This window comes from Suncus etruscus, chromosome 3 (assembly GCF_024139225.1).
Source record: "Suncus etruscus isolate mSunEtr1 chromosome 3, mSunEtr1.pri.cur, whole genome shotgun sequence".
Classification (NCBI taxonomy): domain Eukaryota; kingdom Metazoa; phylum Chordata; class Mammalia; order Eulipotyphla; family Soricidae; genus Suncus; species Suncus etruscus.
The window spans coordinates 9283026-9310140 of record NC_064850.1 but is presented as its reverse complement, the minus strand read 5'-3'; the positions used below and the strand labels follow the sequence as shown (position 1 = coordinate 9310140).

At 50.1% G+C, this 27115-nt stretch overlaps 1 protein-coding gene across 1 annotated transcript in view; it reads left to right on the top strand.

Annotated features, from left to right (window-relative positions):
- Positions 1–27115, top strand: part of SPTB (spectrin beta, erythrocytic) — a 96101-nt gene that overhangs the window by 28171 nt on the left and 40815 nt on the right. The window contains exons 9-20 of the mRNA XM_049770532.1: positions 528–645; positions 1399–1557; positions 3083–3385; positions 4026–4176; positions 5058–5928; positions 7069–7206; positions 20665–21421; positions 22492–22694; positions 22793–22883; positions 23544–23690; positions 25565–25828; positions 26386–26592. Of these exons, the coding sequence (XP_049626489.1) occupies positions 528–645; positions 1399–1557; positions 3083–3385; positions 4026–4176; positions 5058–5928; positions 7069–7206; positions 20665–21421; positions 22492–22694; positions 22793–22883; positions 23544–23690; positions 25565–25828; positions 26386–26592 (3409 nt within the window). The remainder of the gene's footprint in view (positions 1–527; positions 646–1398; positions 1558–3082; positions 3386–4025; positions 4177–5057; positions 5929–7068; positions 7207–20664; positions 21422–22491; positions 22695–22792; positions 22884–23543; positions 23691–25564; positions 25829–26385; positions 26593–27115) is intronic.

Sequence of the window (27115 nt, the reverse complement as noted above, 5' to 3'; positions counted from 1 at the left end):
CATCCAGCCTTTTGCTCATATTAGAGGCCCCATCTCCTTGGGCCTCAGATGAAAGCTGCTTTCAGGCTGCACACTCTTATATAAATGCTACTGCCAGGGACTCACTCAAAAAAAAAGTGCTTAAGAACCTGTCTGAGATTTCTGGGATTTACAGAACATGGAAAACATGTCCTTTGCATTGATTAGCAAAACTCATTATTGCTAAAAATTACCAGAATAATCAACCTTTCCTCTGTGTCAGCAAATAAGAGATAAGCAAAGCTGGCTTAGAGCTTGTGTTGATTAGGACTGCAAAGGCCCCGCTCCGCTGGTCTCAGCTGGGACAGCAGCTGCTGGAGCAGGGACAGGAGCCTGGCTGCTTAGTAAACTAAGTAAGGATCCTTGTCCCTCGTTACTTTTTTAGTTTTTGGTTGTAAAGGAAATATACTTTGTTCCCCAGGCTCCAAGATCTCAGGACTCTGAGTTGAACTCAAAGTTCAGCTCTGGGCATTTAGAAACTAACCTTCCTATCTTTGTGTTCCTGGCAGGTTCCAGGAGAAGGGAAATCTGGAAGTTCTACTGTTTACCATCCAGTCTCGCATGAGAGCCAACAATCAGAAAGTGTACACACCCCATGATGGAAAACTCGTGTCTGACATCAATAGGGTACGGAGCCTTCCAATCACCTGTGGCCAGATGGGTAGTGGATAAGTGTCCACTCAACAGATCTAACCCATGGCACATATATGATGTCATTACTGACACCTACTGGTCACTCAAGGGAGTTCCCTCTGAACCTAGACCTGAAAAGGCAAATTCCACCCACCATTCATCATTTCTATCCCCCTTTACGCCCCTAGAGCCTATTTTCAAGTGCCAGTTGATATCTAGAGAGATAGCATGGAGATAGGGCATTTGCCTTGCATGCAGAAAGACGGTGGTTTGAATCCCGACATCCCAAGATCCCCTGAGCCTGCCAGGAGCGATTTCTGAGCATAGAGCCAGGAGTAACCCCTGAGTGCTGCCGGGTGTGACCCAAAAACCAAAACCAAAACCAAATATATGGACCTTTAAACACTATTGGAAGCAACTTTTAAACATAGAACTCTAGAACATTGCCAATATGGCCCAGAAACCAAAACAAAAATAAAAAAACAATTTGCTGCTTCCCAGGGAAATATCATAATATTAAACCCACAGTCAGAGGCAGGGAATTGTGATAGTTAGTGCTACCAAATCTTTGGCTGACTCAGACATGAAAGTCAAAGAATAGTAAGTCGTAATCTGCTACCACCTTTTGAGACTACAAAGCTCTGTCCAGATTCTGGAAATCTCTCAATATCCAACTAACAAGATGGGATACCGCCAATTCCCAGGGTTGCTCTTGTGTCCCAAGAGTTCTCTGTCTCCTTCATGCAGGCTTGGGAAAGCCTGGAGGAAGCAGAGTATCGGCGGGAGCTGGCCCTGAGAAACGAGCTCATTCGGCAGGAAAAGTTGGAGCAGTTGGCACGGCGCTTCGACAGAAAGGCAGCAATGAGAGAGACTTGGCTTAATGAAAACCAACGCCTCGTGGCCCAGGTAACAGACAGCACTGGTGTTGCAGGAGCAGACATGGCTCTGAGCATGTGGCTTAAGTTTCTCACTGGAGAGGCCCTGCTGATGGCTCAGTGGCTTAGGTCGTGCCCAGGGCAAGCATGAGGCCCTGAGATTAACCCCCAGTGTCCTGCAAGTGCCTCGTGGATCATTCACCCTGTTAGCCTAAGGTCTTGTTCTTCAACCTGGGAATCTGGAAATTAGTGCTGGGCTGTGAACATTTCCTGGTGGTCAGCCAAATATTTTCTTCCCAACCATATAGTGACTGTATCAGTGGTTCTCATCTACTGCTCCCCCACCTGCTGGTCCTCAGGCAGAAAAAAAAAATGGAAAAACACAGATAGATTCCGTGCTGTGGTTATTAACTGATGCAGGTGTGAAAAGGTTGAAACTCAGGATTTTGGGTCTCTGGACAGGAAGGGTAAAATGACCAAAAAGAGAGACAAGAACCCATTAGGATTTGTTGGGCCTCATTTTAAGAAATGAGTTCAGGGGGCCAAAGAGATAGCACAGTGATAGGGCATTTGCCTTGCAAGCAGCCAATCCAGGATGAATGGTGGTTCAAATTCCGGCATCCCATATGGTTCCCCGTGCCTACCAGAAGTGATTTCTGAGCATAGAGCCAGGAAGAACCCCTGAGCACCGCTGGGTGTGACCCAAAACCAAAAAAAGAAAGAAAGAAATTCAGTTCCAAAACGATCCTCAAGTGATCTTATAGGGGCTACATATGACATCATATATGACATATATGACATTATGACATCAACTGCTATGTGGTTTTGAGACAGCTTCTTAAATGGAGGGTAGTCCAGGATTCTAAGAAACTGTGTTTCCGCTGTCCTTTTGCACTCCGGCCTCTAGAACTGTGCTTTATTCACTTAAATCTGACCCGGGGCTCACTCTCCAAACATCTGCTGTTTCCCACTGGAGTTTGGAATCCAATTTAGCAGCATCCAGAAACAGGAATGCAGGTGTGGGCCCATTGGAGAGTCAGCCTGTGCCTGACTAGCAAGCTACTGAGTCTCTGTAGAACTGCCATGTGCACCTTCCTGAGCGCCAGCAGACTATGAATGGGCAGTGTTATTGCTATGCATACAGTCTCACCCCTGTATGTGACACAGTCAGTGAAGCCTGCAGCTGCTGTTAAAAGTTCTTGCAAGGGGGGCTAGAGCAATAGCACAGTGGCAGGGCATTTGCCTTGCACACAGCCAACCCGGGATGGACCAGAATTCGATCCCCGGTATTTCATATGGTCTCCTGAGCCTACCAGGAGTGATTTCTGAGTGCAGAGTTCAGGAGTAACCCCTGAGCGCCTCTGGGTATGGTCCAAAATAAAAAAAAAAAATTATTGCAAGACATTTAGTCTCAAACAGCTCGGCTGCAAAAGACTAAGGACAGAGGGCAGAACTAACTCCTCAGAAGTCCTTCCCACAGGATCCGGGCTTCTCGCTTTAGAGGTCCGGCCAGGGGTAGCCTGACTGAGCTGCCTTTCTCTCTCCCTGTGGGATAGGACAACTTCGGCTACGATCTCGCAGCCGTGGAGGCCGCTAAGAAGAAGCATGAGGCCATTGAGACAGACACGGCCGCCTACGAGGAGCGGGTGAGGGCCCTGGAGGACCTGGCCCAGGAGCTGGAGAAGGAGAACTACCACGACCAGAAGCGCATCATTGCCCGGAAGGACAACATCCTCCGCCTGTGGAACTACCTGCAGGAGTTGCTGAGGGCCCGGCGCCAGAGACTCGAGACAACTCTGGCGCTGCAGAAACTCTTCCAGGACATGCTTCACAGCATTGACTGGATGGATGAGATCAAGGTGGGCCCCCTCAGCCCCTAGCTCGGCTCTCAGCGAGGGCCCTGCATTCAAGGTGGCCTTTGTGCTCTCTCTCAAAGACTAAAAGAGATGCAGATGACCAGGAGGCTGGAGAACCAGGCTCTGCAGAACCATGATTTGACTCTGCTTAGAGTCCAGCCTACCCAGAATAGGGGTGATCAAGGAACCTGAATCTCAGGGAGGCTGGCGAGATCGCTCAAAGCGAGGAGCCTATGATTTGCATCCAGGTCAGGGTTCGACCCCTGGCACTGCCTGGTTCCCTGAGCGCCACCAGGAATGACTCCCAAGCACTGAATCAGGAGTAGCCTCTACGGCAAGAAACAAAAGTCTAAATTTCTTCGTTCTTTTCCCAATGACTCTCCATTTGAGAATACACCCCAGATTGGTCATGCAGCTTCCTCCTCAAAGTCCCTATCCCAGCTCCTCGCCCCACTGGGCTCCTGCAGGTCATTGAGTGTGGGGCTTATGCTCTGTGACACATGGCTGTGCATGGCCTACAGGACCCTTGTCCTGAGCTTCTGCATGCTCAGCAGCAGCTCTTTCTGGCTACCATGTGTACCTCCTCTTTGGAAGATAGTAGCGTCTCTTCACTCTTCTACCCCATCTGTCTTCTCTTTTCCAGGCCCACCTTTTATCTGCCGAATTCGGGAAGCATCTGCTGGAGGTTGAGGACCTGCTTCAGAAACACAAGCTGATGGAGGCTGACATTGCCATCCAAGGGGACAAGGTGAAGGCCATCACCGCAGCCACTGCCCAGTTCACTGAGGGCAAAGGTGAGGTTGCGACACCGCTGTACAACTCTGAAGTAATGCCCCGTCCTCGGACAAGTACTGAGACACCCCTTACTTGGGGAAACCTCCTACAAGAAAGGAGCTTGAGAAAGAGTGAAGGCCCGGTGCTCTGCTCTGGCCTTTTACAGGCAGCAAGGAAGCATTGTTCTTCCAGTCAGTCAGTTCCCATGTCAGCACAACCAACCCATGTGGGTTTGTAGCTTTAGGTCTTAAACAAGACACTTCTTGAAGCATCATCTCAAAACTGGAATCTGGGCTGGAGTGATAGCACAGCGGTAGGACATTTGCCTTGCACACGGCCAACCCAGGATGGACCCAGGTTCAATCCCCCAGCATCCCATATGGTCCCTAGAGCCTGCTAGGAGCAATTTCTGAGCACAGAGACAGTAGTAACCCCTGAGTGCCTTCTTATGTGGCCTCAAACCTAAATAAATGTTTAAAAAATTAAAAACAAAAGGGCTGGAGAGATAGCACAGTGGTAAGTCATTTGCCTTGCACGCAGTCAATCCAAGACGGATGGTGGTTCAAATCCCATTATATGGGATTTTAAATGGTCCCCGTGCCTGCCTTCTAGGAGCAATTTCTGAGCACAGAGCCAGGAGTAACCCCTGAGCACCGCTGGGTGTGACCCTAAAACCAAAAATATAAAATAAAAATAAATCAAAATTGGCATCTGGGACTTAAAATAAATGTGCTTTTCAACTGAGCACTCACCCAACTTTTTATTTCTCTAATTCCTGAAGTTTTCGTGGTCATTCATTGTGACCCAAAGTCCCTCCTAACAAGTTCTAGATCACACATATCGAGCCTTGCAACCAATCAGAAGCACTTCCTTATCTCTCGGCCTTCCTTCCTCCTTGCAGGGTACCAGCCTTGTGACCCCCAGGTGATCCAGGATCGGGTCAGCCACCTAGAGCAGTGCTTTGGGGAGCTGAGCAACATGGCAGCGGGGCGCAAGGCCCAACTGGAGCAGTCGAAGCGGCTCTGGAAGTTTTTCTGGGAGATGGACGAGGCTGAGAGCTGGATCAAGGAGAAAGAGCAGATCTACTCCTCCCTGGACTACGGCAAGGACCTGACCAGCGTGCTCATCCTACAGCGCAAGCACAAAGCCTTCGAGGATGAGCTCCGAGGCCTGGACACCCACCTGGAGAACATCTTCCAGGAGGCCGAGGGCATGGTGGCCCGAAAGCAGTTCGGGCATCCTCAGATTGAAGCTCGGGTTAAGGAGGTGGCCGCCCAATGGGACCAGCTAAAGGAGCTGGCTGCCTTTCGCAAGAAGAACCTCCAGGATGCGGAGAGTTTCTTCCAGTTCCAGGGCGATGCGGATGACCTGAAGGCCTGGCTCCAGGATGCTCACAAGCTGCTCTCCGGGGAAGATGTGGGCCAGGACGAAGGTGCCACTCGAGCCCTGGGGAAGAAGCACAAGGACTTCCTGGAGGAGCTGGAGGAGAGTCGAGGAGTGATGGAACATCTGGAGCAGCAGGCCCAGGACTTCCCCCAAGAATTCCGGGATTCGCCAGATGTGACCAGTAGGCTGCAGGCCCTCAGGGAGCTCTACCAGCAGGTGGTGGCTCAGGCCGACCTGCGCCGGCAGAGGTTGCAAGATGCTCTGGATCTGTACACCGTGTTTGGGGAAACGGACGCCTGCGAGCTCTGGATGGGGGAGAAGGAGAAGTGGCTGGAGCAGATGGAAATTCCAGACACGCTAGAGGACCTGGAAGTTGTGCAGCATAGGTGAGAGTGGCCCCTCTTGACTCTCTGGGTAACTGAGGCACCTGCGCTCATCCAGTTGATTCTAGCTCCCAGATCAATGACTCTCTGAGTCACCCGAACCCCCCCCCAAATCTTCAGGTCACTTGAGACCCCTGAATTTCTAGATCACAGCCTCTAGGTTGTAGGGTTCCGGCTGTAAGACCTCATGCTGCCCCTTCACACAGAGGCCACGCGAGTCACAGATTCAAATCTTGATATCTTGATGCTGAGTCCTCCAGCCCTTGTCTTCGTATCCCATTCACTCAGCTACTTTGCAGCTATTGTCACCTCGAATAATTGACGTGAAACCCCTGGCATAGAACTCAGAGGAAAGGGGAGTGGTCTGTTGAAGAGAAGGGTGAGGGACAGAGGGACCCAGATCCAGCAGCTCTGACACAGAAGCCTCAGGTCTACTGAATCAAATTGTAAGCTGTTGGCCATCTCATTCCTAGTACTCTGATTTCAGCAGGACTCAGTGGGACATTCCTACACACACACACACACACACACACACACACACACACACACACACACACACACACACACACACCCCTCATGTGCACCCAGTCTCCTTGGCACAGAATCTAGAGTTGCAAAGGCAAGACCTTGCCCACTGGGAGCCTGGGCTCTAACCCTGAAGGGCAATTTTATAGTCTACAGTCTTCTCCTGGGTCTCTCTGCTTCTGCCTGGGGATGGGCAGCTAGTGCCATGAAGTAGTAGAAGAGGAAAGAGGATAAGGGAAAGAGCATCCTCCAGATAGAGGTGTCAGGGGGTTAAATTCAGGTCCCATAGAAGCCTTGCAGGTGGTCTCTTAGCAGAAACACACACACACACACACACACACACACACACACACACACACACCCTTTTCCCTGCTGCCCCTCTATTAGTTTGGAGGCTTTGATGTGAATAACCAGTCCTCTGAGATTGGTTTCAGAAAAACTAATCCATGAAATTGAACCCATGAACCAGAAAATAGGTATGTCGGCATACCTGCCTCACATACATCCCACCCCTGTGTCCCACTTATTTAGCCAATGTATTCTGGAAATGATAAAGAAAAACAAGGTCTATATATTGCTTGCACTGCCCCACTAATCTTCGCTTTCCTGGCATGCCAGGTTTGACATCTTGGACCAGGAGATGAAGACCTTGATGACTCAGATTGACGGCGTGAACCTAGCTGCCAACAGCCTGGTAGAGAGTGGACACCCACGCAGTGCAGAAGTGAAGCAATGCCAGGACCACCTGAATACCAGGTGGGTAAGGGGTAGGGTAGGGGTGGGGACATCTCACAGAATTTGGGTAGGGAGTGGGCAGTGGGTAGTTGTTTCACTGGTACCTTCAGTGCTCCTCTTTCCCAGCCTCAGTCTCCCTCTGACTCAGGTGTTTGGCAACCAAAGGGAAGGTCATGTGGGATGGCTGGCCTAGGGAGAGTAGGGCCTTTTTCACAGCTCAAACACTATGCCTAGGAAAGGGACATCCTAGTCGTGAGGACTTTTGGGGAACATTATGGAGTTCCCCTAATCAGAATCAGGTCATGCAGGACTCCCGGCGTATCTCCCTCTACGTTCTTCAGCAGGGAATAATGCTTTCTGAGAATTTTTAAGTACTATCCATAAAATAAAATCTCCTGCCTGTATGCACCAAAATACAGCATCAATGATGGTCCCTGAGCTCCCTGCAGTCTTTAAGGACACAGAATGCACCTCCATTCCCTGCCCACAGCCAGATCCTTGCTCAGCTGGTTGTCACCTACCGCTGGCCTGTCCCTCTCCCCACACTGGGATTTGACACTTGCCCTACCTGAGGCCTTCTAAAAGGTGTCCTTAGGGAAGGAAATGGTCAGCTCAGGGATAAAGTGGTGAGCAAGCTACTTTGGAGCCAACAGGACTGCTGCCTGTCTCAGCCCGCACAACTGAGTCTGTGCGGAGCAGGAGGAGATGGCTGCTCTCTTTGGAGACCTCAACATGTGCTGGGGGTGGTGTGTGTGACAGCTGGGATGAGCTAGTTAGCTCTGCCTGTGCTGCCTCCATGAGCGTTTAAGAAGGTTGATCTTAAAAAAAAAAAAAAAGAAAGAAAGGAAAAAAGAAGGTTGATCTTTCTACAAGCCACACCTTGCAGCCAGCCCGAGTGAAACAGGTCAAGGTACTTGTACAGGGCAAGTGAGAGACCACCCAAGGTCTGCAGGGGAAAGAGAGTTGAAAGGTGCCTGAGAGGGCTGGAGAGATAGCATGGAGGTAGAGTGTTTGCCTTGCATGCAGAAGGATGGTGGTTCAAATCCTGGCATCCCACATGGTCCCCTGAGCCTGCCAGGAGTGATTTCTGAGCACAGAGCCAGGAGGAAGGAAGGAAGGAAGGAAGGAAGGAAGGAAGGAAGGAAGGAAGGAAGGAAGGAAGGAAGGAAGGAAGGAAGGAAGGAAGGAAGGAAGGAAGGAAGGAAGGAAGGAAGGAAGGAAGGAAGGAAGGAAGAAAGAAAGAAAGAAAGAAAGAAAGAAAGAAAGAAAGAAAGAAAGAAAGAAAGAAAGAAAGAAAGAAAGAAAGAGAAAGAAAGAGAAAGAAAGAAAGAAAGAAAGAAAGAAAGAAAGAAAGAAAGAAAGAAAGAAAGAAAGAAAGAAAGAAAGAAAGAAAGAAAGAAAGAAAGAAGGAAGGAAGGAAGGAAGGAAGGAAGGGGAGGAGGAAGAAAGAAAGAAAGAAAGAAAGAAAGAAAGAAAGAAAGAAAGAAAGAAAGAAAGAAAGAAAGAAAGAAAGAAAGAAAGAAAGAAAGAAAGAAAGAAAGAAAGAAAGAGAAAGAAAGAAAGAGAAAGAAAGAAAGAAAGAGAAAGAAAGAAAGAAAGAAAGAAAGAAAGAAAGAAAGAAAGAAAGAAAGAAAGAAAGAAAGAAAGAAAGAAAGAAAGAAAGAAAGAAAGAAAGAAAGAAAGAAAGAAAGAAAGAAAGAAAGAAAGAAAGAAAGAAAGAAAGAAAGAGAAAGGTGCCTTTCTAGAAGTCATCTAGCCTAGCCAAACAAACTCTTGATGTGGGGGCGGGAGAGGGAGGCTCACTGCTTTCCAGACCTCACACATCCCATCTTTCTTAGAAAGGTTGAGTTTGGGGCCTGCGAGGTGGCGCTAGAGGTAAGGTGTCTGCCTTGCAAGCGCTAGCCAAGGAAAGATCGAGACCGAGGTTCGATCCCCTGGTGTCCCATATGGTCCCCCCAAGCCAGAGGCAATTTCTGAGCGCTTAGCCAGGAGTAACCCCTGAGCATCAAACGGTGTGGCCCAAAAAAACAAAAAATAAAAAAAAAGGTTGAGTTCATATTAAGTACAAAAGTGTTGCCCTTTTATATATACTGTATTTTTGCCTCTATAATATACACATAGATTTTGGACAAGGAAAAGAAGAAAAAAATATTCTAAACCAAATTGTGCAACACGAGACGCCGTCAGGAGATGGCGGCTGGGAATAACCAGCCTGTGAGGCTGAAGTATATTTACAATATGCCAGTCCACAGCTGGTTAAACACATTTACTTAACATTTTTTTTACATCAGAAAGTAAAAAAAAACAAAAACAAAAACATGTTTTTAAATACTTAGGCTTCAGCTCCAGGAGGCATTCACTCCATAAGACGTACAGACATTTCCCCCCACTTTTTTGGGGGGGGGATGCATTTAAGGTCTGAAAAATATATGCTGATCTTAACTAGACAAAAACTTATTCTGCTTCTTATTATATTCTTTAAATATACACTTGTATTGATGTAAAATCTTTACAGGGCCATACTCAGCCATATCAGTGACTTGGAGCCATTTTGGGCAGACATTGACCATGCCAGTGGTACTTGGGGGTCACTAGGACCACACGAAGAGGTGCCAGTGCCACCTGAGCTCTATCTGGGGTATTCAGGAGCCCACTGTGGTTTGAACTCAGGACCCTTGAGTAAAGTGAAAAGAGTAGGACCGGAGCAGAGTGATAGTACAGAGGTAGGGCATTTGCCTTGCATGTGGCCAACCAGGGATGGACCCATATAGTCCCCCAAGTCTGCCAGGAGTGATTTCTGAGCATAAAGACAGGAGTGGGCCCGGAGAGATAGCACAGCGGCGTTTGCATTGCAAGCAGCCTATCCAGGACCAAAGGTGGTTGGTTCGAATCCCGGTGTTCCATATGGTCCCCCGTGCCTGCCAGAAGCTATTTCTGAGCAGACAGCCAGGAGTAACTCCTGAGCACCGCCGGGTGTGGCCCAAAAACAAAAAACAAAACAAAAACAAAAACAAAACAAAACAAAACAAAAAAAATAAGACAGGAGTAACCCCTGAGTACTAGCGGTGTGGCCCCCAAACAGAAAAACAACAAGAAGTAAAAAGAGTAAAATAAAATAATTTCACCTCTGGAGCTGTGAATCAATCCTAAACACTACCTGTTATGACTCCAAAACAAAGAAGATAATAAAACAGGAGTGATCATTCTTCACCTCAGCACCAAACCCACCTCCATACCTGCTGCTCAGCTGTCAGTGCTCACGCTCCTTCAGTTCCATAGTGCCAAGGGCTGTTCCTCCTGGGATCCCAGCTGAAAAGCTCTCTTTGCCTCTTTTGAACTGGTTTAGAGCCTCCTATTGTACCTTGTATAAGAATCAATTATGTTATAAAGACCTTTTCTGCTATGGTGTTAGCAAATGAAGAGCTCTTTCTTTCTATGTCACTCTTGGTGCTTTTAGCAATAAGTGTTATATTGTTTAAGCTTCCTTTTGTTTAAGAATCCTTTCACCATATATTCACTTGGCTCATATTGTTTCATGTTTTATTCCTATTTTAGTTCAAATGTCACTTAACACCCCATTGAAAGTATTATGCATCGTACCTCTCCACCGGCCCTCCACTTCTGTTCTGTTTATTCTTTATTTTTTATTTATTATTTTATGCTTTATTCTTTATTGATCTATCACCACTTGATGGATCATAGATGTAAGTCCCTGACAAATCAAGCAGGGGCAAGCTCTTTTCTTTGTTCATTGTGGTTTACCCAGAATCTACCATGATGCCTGCCATGTGTCACATGATCATTGCATGAGGAATGAGTGAACAGGGCAAAACTAAAATAGTTTCTAATTACCTAAGCACAAGTAAGTTATTCTAACACTTGCTTCATGTGTGATGATCTTACGCTGAGCATTTCAGCTGGCACATATTTTCCTTATAACTTGAGCTCTAGACCAAATCAGAACCCCTTTTTCTTTTGATGGGGCCACATCCGGTTATGCTCAGGGATGATACCTGGCTGTGTACTCAGGAATTACACCTAGCAAGCTCAGGGGACCAAATGGAATCCAGGGGATCAAACCCAGATTGGCTGCATGCAAGGCAAGCCCCCTACATGCTGTACTATTGCTCCAGTTTCTAAGTCAAAATCTTTTGCCTGGTCCATGTGCTAAGTTGAAATTTTGTCATTATAGCACCCTCCTTCATGAAGGATGGAGCAGAGGGAAAAGTGGGTTTGGCAAGTGAATGAGTCCCAAACCACAGCCTGTTCTCTTTGTGACCTCCTCTTGTGCCCTGGAGTGAGCCCAGATAGAAAAGGGCGAGGAGGCTCCCAGAGGCTTCTAGCCTGGGGGGCACAGTCAACTCCTCCAGTGACCTCTGGATGAAGCTGGAGGAATTCCCAGTCCTGGAGAGTTTCACTGTTTTTGTTTTTGTTTTTTAATGATCTTTTTTTTTTATTTAAACACCTTGATTACATACATGATTGTGTTTGAGTTTCAGTCATGTAAAGAACACCACCCATCACCAGTGCAACATTTCCATCACCAATGTCCCAAGTTTCCCTCCTCCCCACCCGACCCCCGCCTGTACTCTAAATAGGCTCTCCATTTCCCTCATACATTCTCATTATTAGGACAGTTCAAAATGTAGTTATTTCTCTAACTAAATTCATCACTATTTGTGGTGAGCTTCCTGAGGTGAGCTGGAACTTCCAGCTCTTTTCTCTTTTGTGTCTGAAAATTATTATTGCAAGAATGTCTTTCATTTTTCTTAAAACCCATAGATGAGTGAGACCATTCTGCATTTTTCTCTCTCTCTCTGACTTATTTCACTCAGCATAATAGATTCTGTGTACATCCATGTATAGGAAATTTTCATGACTTCATCTCTCCTGACAGCTGCATAATATTCCATTGTGTATATGTACCACAGTTTCTTTAGCCATTCGTCTGTTGAAGGGCATCTTGGTTGTTTCCATAGTCTTGCTATGGTAAATAGTGCTGCAATGAATATAGGTGTAAGGAAGGGGTTTTTGTATTGTATTTTTATGTTCCTAGGGTATATTCCTAAGAGTGGTATAGCTGGATTGTATGGGAGCTCGATTTCCAGTTTTTGGAGGAATCTCCATATTGCTTTCCATAAAGGTTGAACTAGACGGCATTACCACCAGCAGTGGATAAGAGTTCCTTTCTCTCCACATCCCCGCCAACACTGTTTATTCTCATTCTTTGTGATGTGTGCCATTCTCTGGGGTGTGAGGTGGTATCTCATCGTTGTTTTGATTTGCATCTCCCTGATGATTAGTGATGTGGAGCATTTTTTGCAGTGCTGTGGGACCAACTTGAAGAACATATTCAGCTCCTTTGCCCTGTACCATTTATCTAAGTATAGGAACAGAACACCCAGAGCTCAGGCACTTAGCAGTAAGTCTAAAAAGGATCTAAGCCTTTGCTTGGTTTCCTTCCTTCTCTCTGCTTGTCCATCCTCCATGCCTACTTTCCACTAGCTGCTTTTCCACTTTGGAAATACCCATCATGCACCCCCCCAGGTCCTCTGCCTTGTACTTTCCTTCCTCTACCCCTAAACACAGCTGCAGGGGGAACAAAGACAGTGAGACTCAGGACCTTAAGTGGATCCCTTGGTGGAGGCACTGAGACCCAGCCCTTGAAAGATTGCCCAAATGGCCCCCACTGAACTTGTCACTGATTTCTGGGGCTCCTCACAGCTCCCAAATCTCTCTGCCTGACATGCTGAACATGCAGACTTGATTCAGTTACTTTGCCACCTTTCACACCTACATCTCATCTCATCTCCACACCAGTGCTTGCAGACCCTGGCTTTCTACTGCAGTTGCTCTAAGTCTCCTGTGGCTGTAGTCTCTCAAAAGCTAATAGAATGCTATGGGTGTTAAGGAAAGAGGAGTTCCATTAGTCAGTGAGCTTTCAGCATCCTCTTGTAAGAGTAAGTAGCTCAATGGCAAAGAATGAGTCAACCAGGTCTGAAGAGGTCTGAGATGGTCCAGGCTGGGTCCAGACTGAAACATTCCTGCCACAGCAGTATTTCCCACTGCAGTCCTTCCCTAGAAGGGTGTGTGCTCCACAAATGAGTCTTCCCTCCACTCTTTCCCTGCCTTCTTCCCTTCTTCATGAGACTCTTTTTTTTTTTTTTTTTTTTTGGGCCACACCCGGTAACGCTCAGGGGTTACTCCTGGCTATGCGCTCAGAAGTTGCTCCTGGCTTGGGGGACCATATGGGACACCGGGGGATCGAACCGCGGTCCGTCCAAGGCTAGCGCAGGCAAGGCAGGCACCTTACCTTTAGCGCCATCGTCCGGGCCCCTTCATGAGACTCTTTCCCCCTTCCATTACTATTAGGATGACCAAGACTGTCCTGCTATGCTGAGGTGCATCCCCAAGGACCATAACTCAATGCCAGAGTGATCATACTCAGCAATGTGGGATAGGACAAGACTCCACCCAGGATAGGCAGGTGATCTCATGCTGTGCTCTCCAGACAAGACTACTTTTCTTTTAGAACCAAAGTGTCATTTTTTTAGACCCTAAATGCTTCGGACAGGTTCTTTGATATTTCTGATTCTTTCTGATATTTAAAAAATTCAGGGGCTCTCCTTCCTGGGAGCCGGGAGTCAGGCAGGAGGAGGTTTGGCAGGCCCACGCCATGCCGGAGGCCTGCTTGGCCAGGCCTAGGGGGGGTGCGGGATTTGGGTAACCCCAGCACCCCTCTGCCGCCTTGCTCCAGATCTCCAGGGCTTCCCCGGGCCACACCCCTGGGCAAGCCGGTGAGTTGGGTCCCTTGGTGGAGCTTGAAGGACCCTAGGCCTTCCCCCACTATCCATGCGGCTCCTTAGGGAGGGTCTGGGTGGGGCTCTGAACTTCTGTTCTCCCAGCTTCTTGAAGGATCTCTCCTTCCTGGGAGCCGGGAGTCAGGCAGGAGGAGGTTTGGCAGGCCCACGCCATGCCGGAGGCCTGCTTGGCCAGGCCTAGGGGGGGTGCGGGATGTGGGTAACCCCAGCACCCCTCTGCCGCCTTGCTCCAGATCTCCAGGGCTTCCCCGGGCCACACCCCTGGGCAAGCCGGTGAGTTGGGTCCCTTGGTGGAGCTTGAAGGACCCTAGGCCTTCCCCCACTATCCATGCGGCTCCTTAGGGAGGGTCTGGGTGGGGCTCTGAACTTCTGTTCTCCCAGCTTCTTGAAGGATCTCTCCTTCCTGGGAGCCGGGAGTCAGGCAGGAGGAGGTTTGGCAGGCCCACGCCATGCCGGAGGCCTGCTTGGCCAGGCCTAGGGGGGGTGCGGGATTTGGGTAACCCCAGCACCCCTCTGCCGCCTTGCTCCAGATCTCCAGGGCTTCCCCGGGCCACACCCCTGGGCAAGCCGGTGAGTTGGGTCCCTTGGTGGAGTTTGAAGGACCCTAGGCCTTCCCCCACTATCCATGCGGCTCCTTAGGGAGGGTCTGGGTGGGGCTCTGAACTTCTGTTCTCCCAGCTTCTTGAAGGATCTCTCCTTCCTGGGAGCCGGGAGTCAGGCAGGAGGAGGTTTGGCAGGCCCACGCCATGCCGGAGGCCTGCTTGGCCAGGCCTAGGGGGGGTGCGGGATTTGGGTAACCCCAGCACCCCTCTGCCGCCTTGCTCCAGATCTCCAGGGCTTCCCCGGGCCACACCCCTGGGCAAGCCGGTGAGTTGGGTCCCTTGGTGGAGCTTGAAGGACCCTAGGCCTTCCCCCACTATCCATGCGGCTCCTTAGGGAGGGTCTGGGTGGGGCTCTGAACTTCTGTTCTCCCAGCTTCTTGAAGGATCTCTCCTTCCTGGGAGCCGGGAGTCAGGCAGGAGGAGGTTTGGCAGGCCCACGCCATGCCGGAGGCCTGCTTGGCCAGGCCTAGGGGGGGTGCGGGATTTGGGTAACCCCAGCACCCCTCTGCCGCCTTGCTCCAGATCTCCAGGGCTTCCCCGGGCCACACCCCTGGGCAAGCCGGTGAGTTGGGTCCCTTGGTGGAGCTTGAAGGACCCTAGGCCTTCCCCCACTATCCATGCGGCTCCTTAGGGAGGGTCTGGGTGGGGCTCTGAACTTCTGTTCTCCCAGCTTCTTGAAGGATCTCTCCTTCCTGGGAGCCGGGAGTCAGGCAGGAGGAGGTTTGGCAGGCCCACGCCATGCCGGTAGCCTGCTTGGCCAGGCCTAGGGGGGGTGCGGGATTTGGGTAACCCCAGCACCCCTCTGCCGCCTTGCTCCAGATCTCCAGGGCTTCCCCGGGCCACACCCCTGGGCAAGCCGGTGAGTTGGGTCCCTTGGTGGAGCTTGAAGGACCCTAGGCCTTCCCCCACTATCCATGCGGCTCCTTAGGGAGGGTCTGGGTGGGGCTCTGAACTTCTGTTCTCCCAGCTTCTTGAAGGATCTCTCCTTCCTGGGAGCCGGGAGTCAGGCAGGAGGAGGTTTGGCAGGCCCACGCCATGCCGGAGGCCTGCTTGGCCAGGCCTAGGGGGGGTGCGGGATTTGGGTAACCCCAGCACCCCTCTGCCGCCTTGCTCCAGATCTCCAGGGCTTCCCCGGGCCACACCCCTGGGCAAGCCGGTGAGTTGGGTCCCTTGGTGGAGCTTGAAGGACCCTAGGCCTTCCCCCACTATCCATGCGGCTCCTTAGGGAGGGTCTGGGTGGGGCTCTGAACTTCTGTTCTCCCAGCTTCTTGAAGGATCTCTCCTTCCTGGGAGCCGGGAGTCAGGCAGGAGGAGGTTTGGCAGGCCCACGCCATGCCGGTGGCCTGCTTGGCCAGGCCTAGGGGGGGTGCGGGATTTGGGTAACCCCAGCACCCCTCTGCCGCCTTGCTCCAGATCTCCAGGGCTTCCCCGGGCCACACCCCTGGGCAAGCCGGTGAGTTGGGTCCCTTGGTGGAGCTTGAAGGACCCTAGGCCTTCCCCCACTATCCATGCGGCTCCTTAGGGAGGGTCTGGGTGGGGCTCTGAACTTCTGTTCTCCCAGCTTCTTGAAGGATCTCTCCTTCCTGGGAGCCGGGAGTCAGGCAGGAGGAGGTTTGGCAGGCCCACGCCATGCCGGTGGCCTGCTTGGCCAGGCCTAGGGGGGGTGCGGGATTTGGGTAACCCCAGCACCCCTCTGCCGCCTTGCTCCAGATCTCCAGGGCTTCCCCGGGCCACACCCCTGGGCAAGCCGGTGAGTTGGGTCCCTTGGTGGAGCTTGAAGTCCCTAGGCCTTCCCCCACTAACCATGCGGCTCCTTAGGGAGGGTCTGGGTGGGGCTCTGAACTTCTGTTCTCCCAGCTTCTTGAAGGATCTCTCCTTCCTGGGAGCCGGGAGTCAGGCAGGAGGAGGTTTGGCAGGCCCACGCCATGCCGGAGGCCTGCTTGGCCAGGCCTAGGGGGGGTGCAGGATTTGGGTAACCCCAGCACCCCTCTGCCGCCTTGCTCCAGATCTCCAGGGCTTCCCCGGGCCACACCCCTGGGCAAGCCGGTGAGTTGGGTCCCTTGGTGGAGCTTGAAGGACCCTAGGCCTTCCCCCACTATCCATGCGGCTCCTTAGGGAGGGTCTGGGTGGGGCTCTGAACTTCTGTTCTCCCAGCTTCTTGAAGGATCTCTCCTTTCTGGGAGCCGGGAGTCAGGTAGGAGGAGGTTTGGCAGGCCCACGCCATGCCGGTGGCCTGCTTGGCCAGGCCTACGGGGGGTGCGGGATTTGGGTAACCCCAGCACCCCTCTGCCGCCTTGCTCCAGATCTCCAGGGCTTCCCCGGGCCACACCCCTGGGCAAGCCGGTGAGTTGGGTCCCTTGGTGGAGCTTGAAGGACCCTAGGCCTTCCCCCACTATCCATGCGGCTACTTAGGGAGGGTCTGGGTGGGGCTCTGAACTTCTGTTCTCCCAGCTTCTTGAAGGATCTCTCCTTCCTGGGAGCCGGGAGTCAGGCAGGAGGAGGTTTGGCAGGCCCACGCCATGCCGGAGGCCTGCTTGGCCAGGCCTAGGGGGGGTGCGGGATTTGGGTAACCCCAGCACCCCTCTGCCGCCTTGCTCCAGATCTCCAGGGCTTCCCCGGGCCACACCCCTGGGCAAGCCGGTGAGTTGGGTCCCTTGGTGGAGCTTGAAGGACCCTAGGCCTTCCCCCACTATCCATGCGGCTCCTTAGGGAGGGTCTGGGTGGGGCTCTGAACTTCTGTTCTCCCAGCTTCTTGAAGGATCTCTCCTTCCTGGGAGCCGGGAGTCAGGCAGGAGGAGGTTTGGCAGGCCCACGCCATGCCGGTGGCCTGCTTGGCCAGGCCTAGGGGGGGTGCGGGATTTGGGTAACCCCAGCACCCCTCTGCCGCCTTGCTCCAGATCTCCAGGGCTTCCCCGGGCCACACCCCTGGGCAAGCCGGTGAGTTGGGTCCCTTGGTGGAGCTTGAAGGACCCTAGGCCTTCCCCCACTATCCATGCGGCTCCTTAGGGAGGGTCTGGGTGGGGCTCTGAACTTCTGTTCTCCCAGCTTCTTGAAGGATCTCTCCTTCCTGGGAGCCGGGAGTCAGGCAGGAGGAGGTTTGGCAGGCCCACGCCATGCCGGAGGCCTGCTTGGCCAGGCCTAGGGGGGGTGCGGGATTTGGGTAACCCCAGCACCCCTCTGCCGCCTTGCTCCAGATCTCCAGGGCTTCCCCGGGCCACACCCCTGGGCAAGCCGGTGAGTTGGGTCCCTTGGTGGAGCTTGAAGGACCCTAGGCCTTCCCCCACTATCCATGCGGCTCCTTAGGGAGGGTCTGGGTGGGGCTCTGAACTTCTGTTCTCCCAGCTTCTTGAAGGATCTCTCCTTCCTGGGAGCCGGGAGTCAGGCAGGAGGAGGTTTGGCTGGCACTGGTAATCTCTGTCCAGTCTACATTTTCAAAATCGCGCGGGGGCTATTGCCCCCGCGCGCACAAGAAACATTAATAGTACTCTCACAAGAAACATTACTAGTACTCACTATCATTGAATTATGTTTTTATGTGTGCAGAATGTCCATTTTGTACTCTGCCCTTTTGCATACCCCTTCATAAGTTCATATTTCTCTTTAACTTCTTTAACTCCTATCATCATTACTCCTTTTTTACCCTTTCTAACTTAAGTACTCTTGAGTCCTAATTCACAGACCAAAGTGGTGCCCTAGAGTTAACACCCACACAACTATTTTAAAAGGCATAAAAAGGACACATATCTTTTCAACATTTTATGCGTGTTTTCTTTGACGGCTATAACTTTTGCTAAATACTTTCTTATACAGTGATGATCCCCCCCCATTTTTTTTTATCTTCTCTTTGTGAACTGCTCAATATGGAATTTGGTGTGAAAGAATCCCTCAGTTTAATACTTATGTTTGAACCAAGTCATGGGTCTTGTTGGAAATGTTCTTATGCCCCCATATATCTGATAGCACCACGTGGCTTTATATCTTGTTTGCGTAGGCACACTGACATGGGAAAATACTATACATACCAATAAGTTCTTATCTAATAGAAAGGGGAACACACAAATCTTGTAGTACAATGAGACCTTACACCCTGAACATTGACATAAAGACCTGGCACAGGCCTCAGAAGAATGGACATTCTCCATTTACCCCTTGATCTACAGAAGACATTTACAAAACATCCAAGGTTGTATATAACATCACCCGGAGGCATTCCTGTACCAGGGACGACCCTACAGCTGCTCTGACATCGATCTACTCAAAAGAGACATCCCTTAGCACTGAGAAGACAACAAGAACAATGACCTGTTTACTGGACAGGGCTTGCTGTATTGCCCATTTATGGTGAGGTTTGTCTATAACATCACCTGGAAGCAATCCTCTACCACGGAAGACCCTACCACTGCTCAGACATCGTCCTGCTCAAAAGAGACTTCCTTTAACACTGAGAAGACTTAACAACAACAACAACCTGCTTATAGGACAGGGCTTCCTGCATTCCCCTTTCATGGTGAAGTGAAACGAGAAGGCACTCCTCATCATGACTTCAATGTAGGACATGCAGATTCCAGAATCTTTAATACAGAAACATGAGACCAACAACAGAGACTCTGTGATAAGTGTGTTGGCGCTACGGACAATGTCTTGGAGCGAACGATAACTTTCCTGAGGCCTAGAGCTGGTCTTATGCCAGGAAACTTCAGGGGTAGGATCTCTTTGTATTTAGGCCAAGGCTATTCCTTTCCATGCCTCTCATATTTTGGTGGGCCTATGCAAACAACAATTGCCACTCTAACACCGTTTTTACTGTGCTCCTTTGACTCTAATCCTTAAAACACACCCACTTAAAATTTGAGGTTAACTTAAGCTAATATGCATGTACATGGAAATGTAAAAAACACTATGCCTCTAATGTTTAAGGAGTTACGTAAGCTTGATGGCTTTAGATTGCCTTGTGTGCTGTTAAGAAATATTATAATGTGCTACAATCTGGGGACTTGAGGGAAAAAGTAATTGCACATGGATTCTGTTTTATTTATCTTAACTTTTTTTGGTGAAAATTCAAAGTTAAGATATCAGCAAGGGGACTTCTTCTGATAATTATGTTATGGGTGATTGTCCTTCCACTGTAACTTTACCTTATCCTCTTTCTTTGCATCTTTTGTTCTCATAATTCATAATAAAAAATTATAAAAAAAAAAAAAAAAAAAAAAAAAAAAAAAAAATTCAGGGGCCGGGAAGGTGGCGCTAGAGGTAAAGTGTCTGCCTTGCAAGCGCTAGCATAGGACGGACCGTGGTTCGATCCCCCGGCGTCCCATATGGTCCTCCCAAGCCAGGGGCAATTTCTGAGTGCATAGCCAGGAGTAACCCCTGAGCGTCAAACGGGTGTGGCCCAAAAACCAAAAAAAAAAAAAAAAAATTCAGGGAAGGGCCAGAGAGATAGTACAATTTGTAGGGCATTTGCCTGGCACATAGCCAACCTGAATTTGATCTCTGGCATCTGTAGAGTCCCCTGAGACTGCCAGCAGTGGTCCTTGAATGCAGAGCCAGGAGTAAACTCTGAACACCATTAGGTGTTCAGAACCCTCCCAAAATTATTTTTAATAAACATTAAAAATTATGGGAAACTGGATATTTGCCTGAAATTCAACCCTTATAGAGCTGAAACATCTGTCTTCTGAATGAGGGTGAGGTCACTACTGCTTACCCCTAACTGATAAAAAAGGGGTTTACAGGCACTTTCTACAGGCCACACGTAAAATTGGCTGTGGGGCCAGAGAGATAGTGCAGAGGATTAGGTGCTTGCCTTGCTTATGGTTGAGCTCACATTTATCCATGACATTCCAGGAAGGTGAGGAGTAATCTCTGAGCCCAGAGCCAGGAGTAAGCTCTGAGCACAGTTGAATGTGTCCCCCAAACAACAACAAATTGTCCAGGATGAATGTCACTAGCCCTGAGGTGTAGGAGAGCTGACAATTTCCTGATACCCAGAGTCTGGGGGAGAGACTTGGGTGGTAGGTTGAGAAGTGTGATGGAAACATGTGTCCGTGTACACACAGGTGGCAGGCATTCCAAGCCATGGTGTCCAAGCAGCGGGAGGCCGTGGACTCGGCCCTCCGGGTGCACAACTACTGCGTGGACTGTGAGGAGACCAGCAAGTGGATTGAGGACAAGACAAAAGTGGTGGAGTCCACCAAGGACTTGGGCCGGGACCTGGCAGGTGTCATCGCCATCCAGCGAAAGTTGTCAGGTCTGGAGCGAGACGTGGCTGCCATTCAGGCCCGCGTGGGGGCCCTGGAACGAGAGTCGCAGAGATTGATGCAGTCTCACCCTGAGCTGAAGGAGGACATCGGCCGGCGGCAGGCCTACGTGGAAGAACTGTGGCAGGGCCTGCAGCAAGCCCTGCGTGGCCAGGAGGCCTCTCTGGGAGAAGCCAGCCAGCTGCAGGCCTTCCTGCAGAACCTCGATGACTTCCAGGCCTGGCTGGCCATGGCACAGAAGGCCGTGGCCTCGGAGGACATGCCCGAGTCTCTCCCTGAGGCCGAGCAGCTCCTCCAGCAGCATGCGGCCATCAAGGAGGAGATCGACGGACGCCAGGGGAGCTACCAGAATGTCAAGGCCTCTGGGGAGAAGGTGATTCAGGGCCAAACGGACCCAGAGTACCTCCTCCTGGGTCAGCGGCTGGAGGGCCTGGACACCGGCTGGGACGCCCTGCAACGGATGTGGGAGAGCCGAGGCCGCTCCCTCGCCCAGTGCCTCGGCTTCCAGGAGTTCCAGAAAGATGCGAAGCAGGCGGAAACCATCCTCAGCAACCAGGTAGGGAAAGATTTTCAGGGCTACGAGGTTGGAGAGTGTCAGGGCTACAACACAGGCAAGTCTTTGGGGCTCAAACAATGCTTTTCTTGGATGCTTTCTGGGCACTAGTGAGTGGGCCTAGTTTTCTCTGTGCCTTTTTTTAGGCTTGTCTCAAACTGTGGCTAAATTTCCTCTGAGAAATTTGTATGCCTTGTATGCAGCCAACCTGGGACGGAACCGGGTTTAATTCCCAGCATCTTTTATGGTCCCCTGAGCTGCCAGGAGTGATTTCTGAGCATAGATCCAGGAGTAACTCCTGAGTGCCATCAGGTGTAGCCCCAAAAAACTAATAATAATAATAATTAGGGCCGAAGCAATAGCACAGTGGTAGGGCATTTGCCTTGCATGAGGCCAACCCAGGTTTTATTATATATATGTACATATATATAATATAATAATTTTTTTAAAAAATTGAAACTTTAGAGGCCGGAGAGATAGCATGGAGGTAAGGCATTTGCCTTGCATGCAGAAGGACGGTGGTTCAAATCCCAGCATCCCATATGGTCCCCTGAGCCTGCTAGGAGTGATTTCTGAGCATAGAGCCAGGAGGAACTCCTGAGCACCGCCAGGTGTGACCCAAAACCCAAACTCCACCCCCCCAAAAAAAAGAAAGAAAGAAAGAAAAGAAGAAAAAAAAAACATTAGAAACACCTTCATTGGGTGCTCCTGGGATGGTGGTGGCAAGACCTAGGGAGTCTCTTTCTTGCACAACTCTAGGGGGCACCACTTATCCTGTAGACTGTCTAGAATCAGGGGTCCTCAAACTTTTTAAACAGGGGGCCAGTTCACTGTCCTTCAGACTGTTGGAGGGCCAGATTATAGTAAAAACAAAAATTATGAACAAATTTCTATGCACGCTGCATATATCTTATTTAGAAGTGAAGAAACAAAATGGGAATAAATGCAATATGTGGCCCGAGGGCTGTAGTTTGAAGACCCCTGGTAGAAGCATGTGGCGCTCATGCCTGGTAGGTGCTCTCTTCCCCCACTCCAGCTGGGCTTCATTTCTGCATGGAAACTTGCCTTAACAGGAATATACCCTGGCTCATTTGGAGCCCCCCGACTCCCTGGAAGCTGCAGAGGCCGGCATCCGGAAGTTTGAGGACTTCTTGTTGTCCATGGAGAATAACCGGGACAAGGTCTTGAGTCCTGTGGACTCTGGAAATAAGCTGGTTGCTGAAGGCAATCTCTACGCAGACAAAATCAGGGAGAAGGTGCAGCTGATTGAGGACAGGTACTCCCGGTGCCCGGGGCCCTGGCTGGAAACAGCAGTGCTGTGTGGGGACACGGGCACCATTTGTGGCTGGCTGCACTTCCCGGCTTCTCTTCCAGGTACAGGAAGAATGATGAGAAGGCTGAAGACGCTTCGGTTCTGCTGAGAGACAACCTGGAGCTCCAGAACTTCCTGCAGAACTGCCAGGAGGTAAGGGAAGACCGTGGGCAGGCAAGAGGCTGCATGTCTGGGTGTGGGGCTTCCGTTGAGATCTCTTTCAGCAGACATTGGTATTTCAGCCTGGCTCATAGGCCAATGCTGAGAGCTGAGGATCTGAAGTCAGAGGATGAAATTGCTGTGCTCCCATGTCTATTTATTTTTTATTTTATTTTTATTTGTCTTGGGGGCCACACCTGATGATGCTCAGGGATTATTCCTGGCTCTGCACTCAGGAATCACTCCTGGAGGTACTCAGAAGATCATGTGGGATACCAGGGATCAAACCTTGCCAGGTTTGGCCAAACATTTGCCAGGCAAATGCCCTACCCACTGTACTATCACTACGCCCTGCTGTATCTCCTACTTAACCTTCTCCCATGGCCAGAAGTGCTTACACCCTTGGCTAAAGAAGTGTATACTCAGGGGCCCCAGAGATAGTGCAGCAGTCTCGCGTTTGCCTGGCATGGGGCTGACCCAGGACAGACCTGGGTTCGATCCCTGGTGTCCCATATTGTCCCTCAAGCCAGAAGCCATTTCTGAGTGCATAGCCAAGAGTAACCCCTGAGATTCACTGGGTGTGCCCCCCCACCAAAAATACAAAACAACACGAAGTGTATACTCAAGAACGATTGTGTTCATTTCCATCCACAGCTCACACTCTGGATCAACGACAAGTTGCTCACCTCCCAGGACATCTCCTTTGACGAGGCGCGAAACCTTCACAACAAATGGCTGAAGCATCAGGCCTTCATGGCAGAACTGGCTTCCCACCAGGGCTGGCTGGAGAGCATCGATGCAGTAAGTCAAGCTTAAGGCAGGGCCTGCAGCTCAGCCCTACCAGACTGAAGGGTCTTCCCGGAACCCGAAGGTGGAAAAGCTTCTTGGCTTAGTGGCGAAAACTTCAGAGCACCTAATATTCCTGGTCAGAGTCAGTGTCGCCTTTGGGTTCCCTGATTCTGGGGGAGTCTTGAATACTGGGGATCTCCATATTAGAGCTACAACGATGTGTACAGGCAAGCGTGGATCTCTCACCAGGGGCAGGAGAGTATGTGAACTGGGCAGAGAGGTCCAGGGACCCCTGGCCCTTACCATTTAGGTGGAGGTGGTTGTCCAGACCCCATGTTGGCTCAGGGACTCAGTCAGATGACAGGACCTAGCCGGGGACTCTGGCCCTTTCTGTGCCAGCTTCCAAAAAGAAGCAGGTTATGTTCATACGGGTCAAGGGGACAGGATCTGGGGCTGGAGAGATAGTTTGATTGGTACACAGCTGAAGTAAGTTGGATCCCCAACTCCAAATATGGATCTAGTAGTGATCCCTGAGTACAGAGCCAGAAAGAACTCTGAATACTGCCAGGTGTGGTCCCTCTAAAAAAACAGAAGCCCCAAATCCTAAAGTATGATGTATGACTTCTCCTCAATTTCTCTGTGCCTATTTTCTCATCAGTAAAACAAAGATGAGTACCTATTTGTTGGAGCTATGAGAATTGCTTAAAATACTTTAGCAAAAGCCCTTACTTTAACTAGATTATAGTAATTTAATATTACTAGATATATTACATTATATAATTATACTACAGTATTTTCTGGCGTATAAGACAACTTTTGAAACAAAAAAAAAGTCAACCGAAAATCAGGGGTCGTCTTATACGCCAAGTATATCCCGAAAAATGTTTCAATATGCTGCTAAACGAAAATTGTCTGAATATTGCCACAAAACGAATTTTCCAACTCGATTCTGCACCAATCACTGCCAGGCTGCTCGGACCGCCTCTCTGACTCAGCCAATCCAAGTAGGCTTTTTATGCATGCAAATTAGACAATGTTCTGACCCAAATCTACACTGTCAAAAACCTGCTCAGATTGCCCAGAGTCAGAGAGCAAGTCTATTACAGTATGACCTTTGAACCTTTGTTGTTGTGATTGGCTCACTGTGGTACATACAGTTGCAGCACAGGAACATTCTGTCTGATACAGCGAATAGAGGCCTAAACCTATGTTTTAACTGCAAAATTAGGGGGTCGTCTTATACACCGGAAAATACGGTATATATTATATTAGGCTATTATATATTATACTAGATTACATTACATATACAATATATATACATATGTACATATAATATATGATACTAGATTACATTACATTGCATATACATATATACATTATATACACATATGATATATTTATACTAGATTGCATTATATTAAATTACTAAATTACAGTAATATAGTAATAGTAAGCCCAAGTCTTGCTACACTGTGCTCCCTCTGTCCACCTCCTCAAAAAAGGGACATTTATGCAGGTGAGTGGCATAGAAGGCGAACTCAGGGAGGAAAAGATTTCTCTGAAAGTTTGTGTTCAGCCTTAGAGAAGAGAATCAGGGGGTGGTGAGACTGCATGGCATGGCACCTGCACAGCTCCTGGATCTTTTGTTTCCTTCTGTCAGTCTCAGTTGGTCCTGTGGGACTTGTCAGAGAGAGTACAAGCTCCCAGACATAGCTTCCTTGCTTCACATGCATACAGATATCTCTCCATATGCATAAGACCAACCTGGCTTGAATTCAAGGCGGTTTCTTGGCCTTGCAGAGCTCCACTTCATAGCTCTTTGCAACTACCTGGGCAGAGCTGCCCTGCGGCTCCTGGTCTCAGGGTGGCCATCATGTCTCCCACAGGAAGGAAAGCAGCTGATGGAAGAAAAGCCCCAGTTTTTGGCTCTGGTATCCCAGAGGCTAGACGCCTTGCACCAGCTCTGGGATGAGCTTCAAGCCACCACGCAGGAGAAAGCCAAGCACCTCTCGGCCGCCAGGAGCTCTGACCTGCGCTCACAGACCCAAGCTGACCTCAACAAGTGGATCAGTGCCATGGAGGAGCAGCTACGCTCAGATGACCCCGGCAAGGACTTGACCAGCGTCAACCGGATGTTGGCTAAGCTGAAGGCACGTGAGTGGGTGGTAGACTGGGGGTGCTGGCATAGAGAGAGTCTTGGGAGCAAACCTGAAAGTGAGGGCTGTTTTTCTTAGCTGGACTGGTTTTATTTGAGCAAACATGGTTCTTACTTCACCACTCTGATCTTACAGTGGATCTTGTAGGATCCAGGGTCCTAGTGGGTCACTAAAAGCCCCTTGGGGCAGGAGAGATGAGTGGAGCATCCCTGGAAACTACCTAGTGGGGGAAGCTTAGTTCAAAGGGGCTTTAAGAGGGGCTGGAGTGATAGCACAGCAGTAGGGCGTTTGCCTTGCATGCTGCCAACCTAGGACGGACCCAAGTTTGAGCCCCAGCATCCCCTATAGTCCTCAGAGCCTGCCAGAAGCAATTTCTAAGTGCAGAGCCAGGAGTAAATCCTGAGCACCACTGGATGTGGCCCCAAAACAAACAAAAACAAATCAAACAAAAAACAAAGTGGCTTTAAGAATGAGTAGGAGCAGGTGATAAAAAAGACCAGTGGGCTGCCCAGGCTGTGAGTCTGGTACCAACACTGTCCCTTCTGTCCCAGCGTGTGGAGGACCAAGTGAACGTGCGGAAGGAGGAGCTGGGGGAGTTGTTTGCCCAGATGCCCTCGCTGGGAGAGGAGGCAGGAGAAGAGGACTTGAGCATCGAGAAGCGGTTCCTGGACCTCCTGGAGCCCCTGGGGAGGAGGAAGAGGCAGCTGGAATCTTCCAGAGCCAAGCTGCAAATCAGCCGGGACTTGGAGGATGAGACGGTGTGTACTAAGAGCTGCCTCTGTTCCCTGCAGCCACCCCAGGAAGACAGTAGGGCTGGCTGGGGCCCACTTGTCTTCTGGGTCTGGTCCCCTTGCTCCTTATCTCCCAGGGTGGTTGGAAGGAGTCCATGAGTCATACAAGCAAAGATTGCAAATGTTTCAAACTCTGTCATAGACTCTAGGGCAAGATTCTTTCCTAATAATTCTCCATTTCTGCCCACCCCAGGGGTGAGCAGAAATGAGTTCTTTGGAAACTTCATTCGGGGTCGAAGAGATAGCAAAGGGGTAGGGTGTTTGCCTTGCACGCTAACTGATCCAGGACGGATGGTGGTTTGAATCCTGGCGTTCCATATGGTCCCCCAAGCCAGGAGCGATTTCTGAGCGCATAGCTAGGAGTCACCCCTGAGTGTCACCGGGTATGGCCCCAAAAAACCCAACCAAACAAAAATATATATATCAGTACAATCCCATCTATAAATGGGGACTGAAAGTATCTATCGTGGGATATTGGAACACAGAGCTG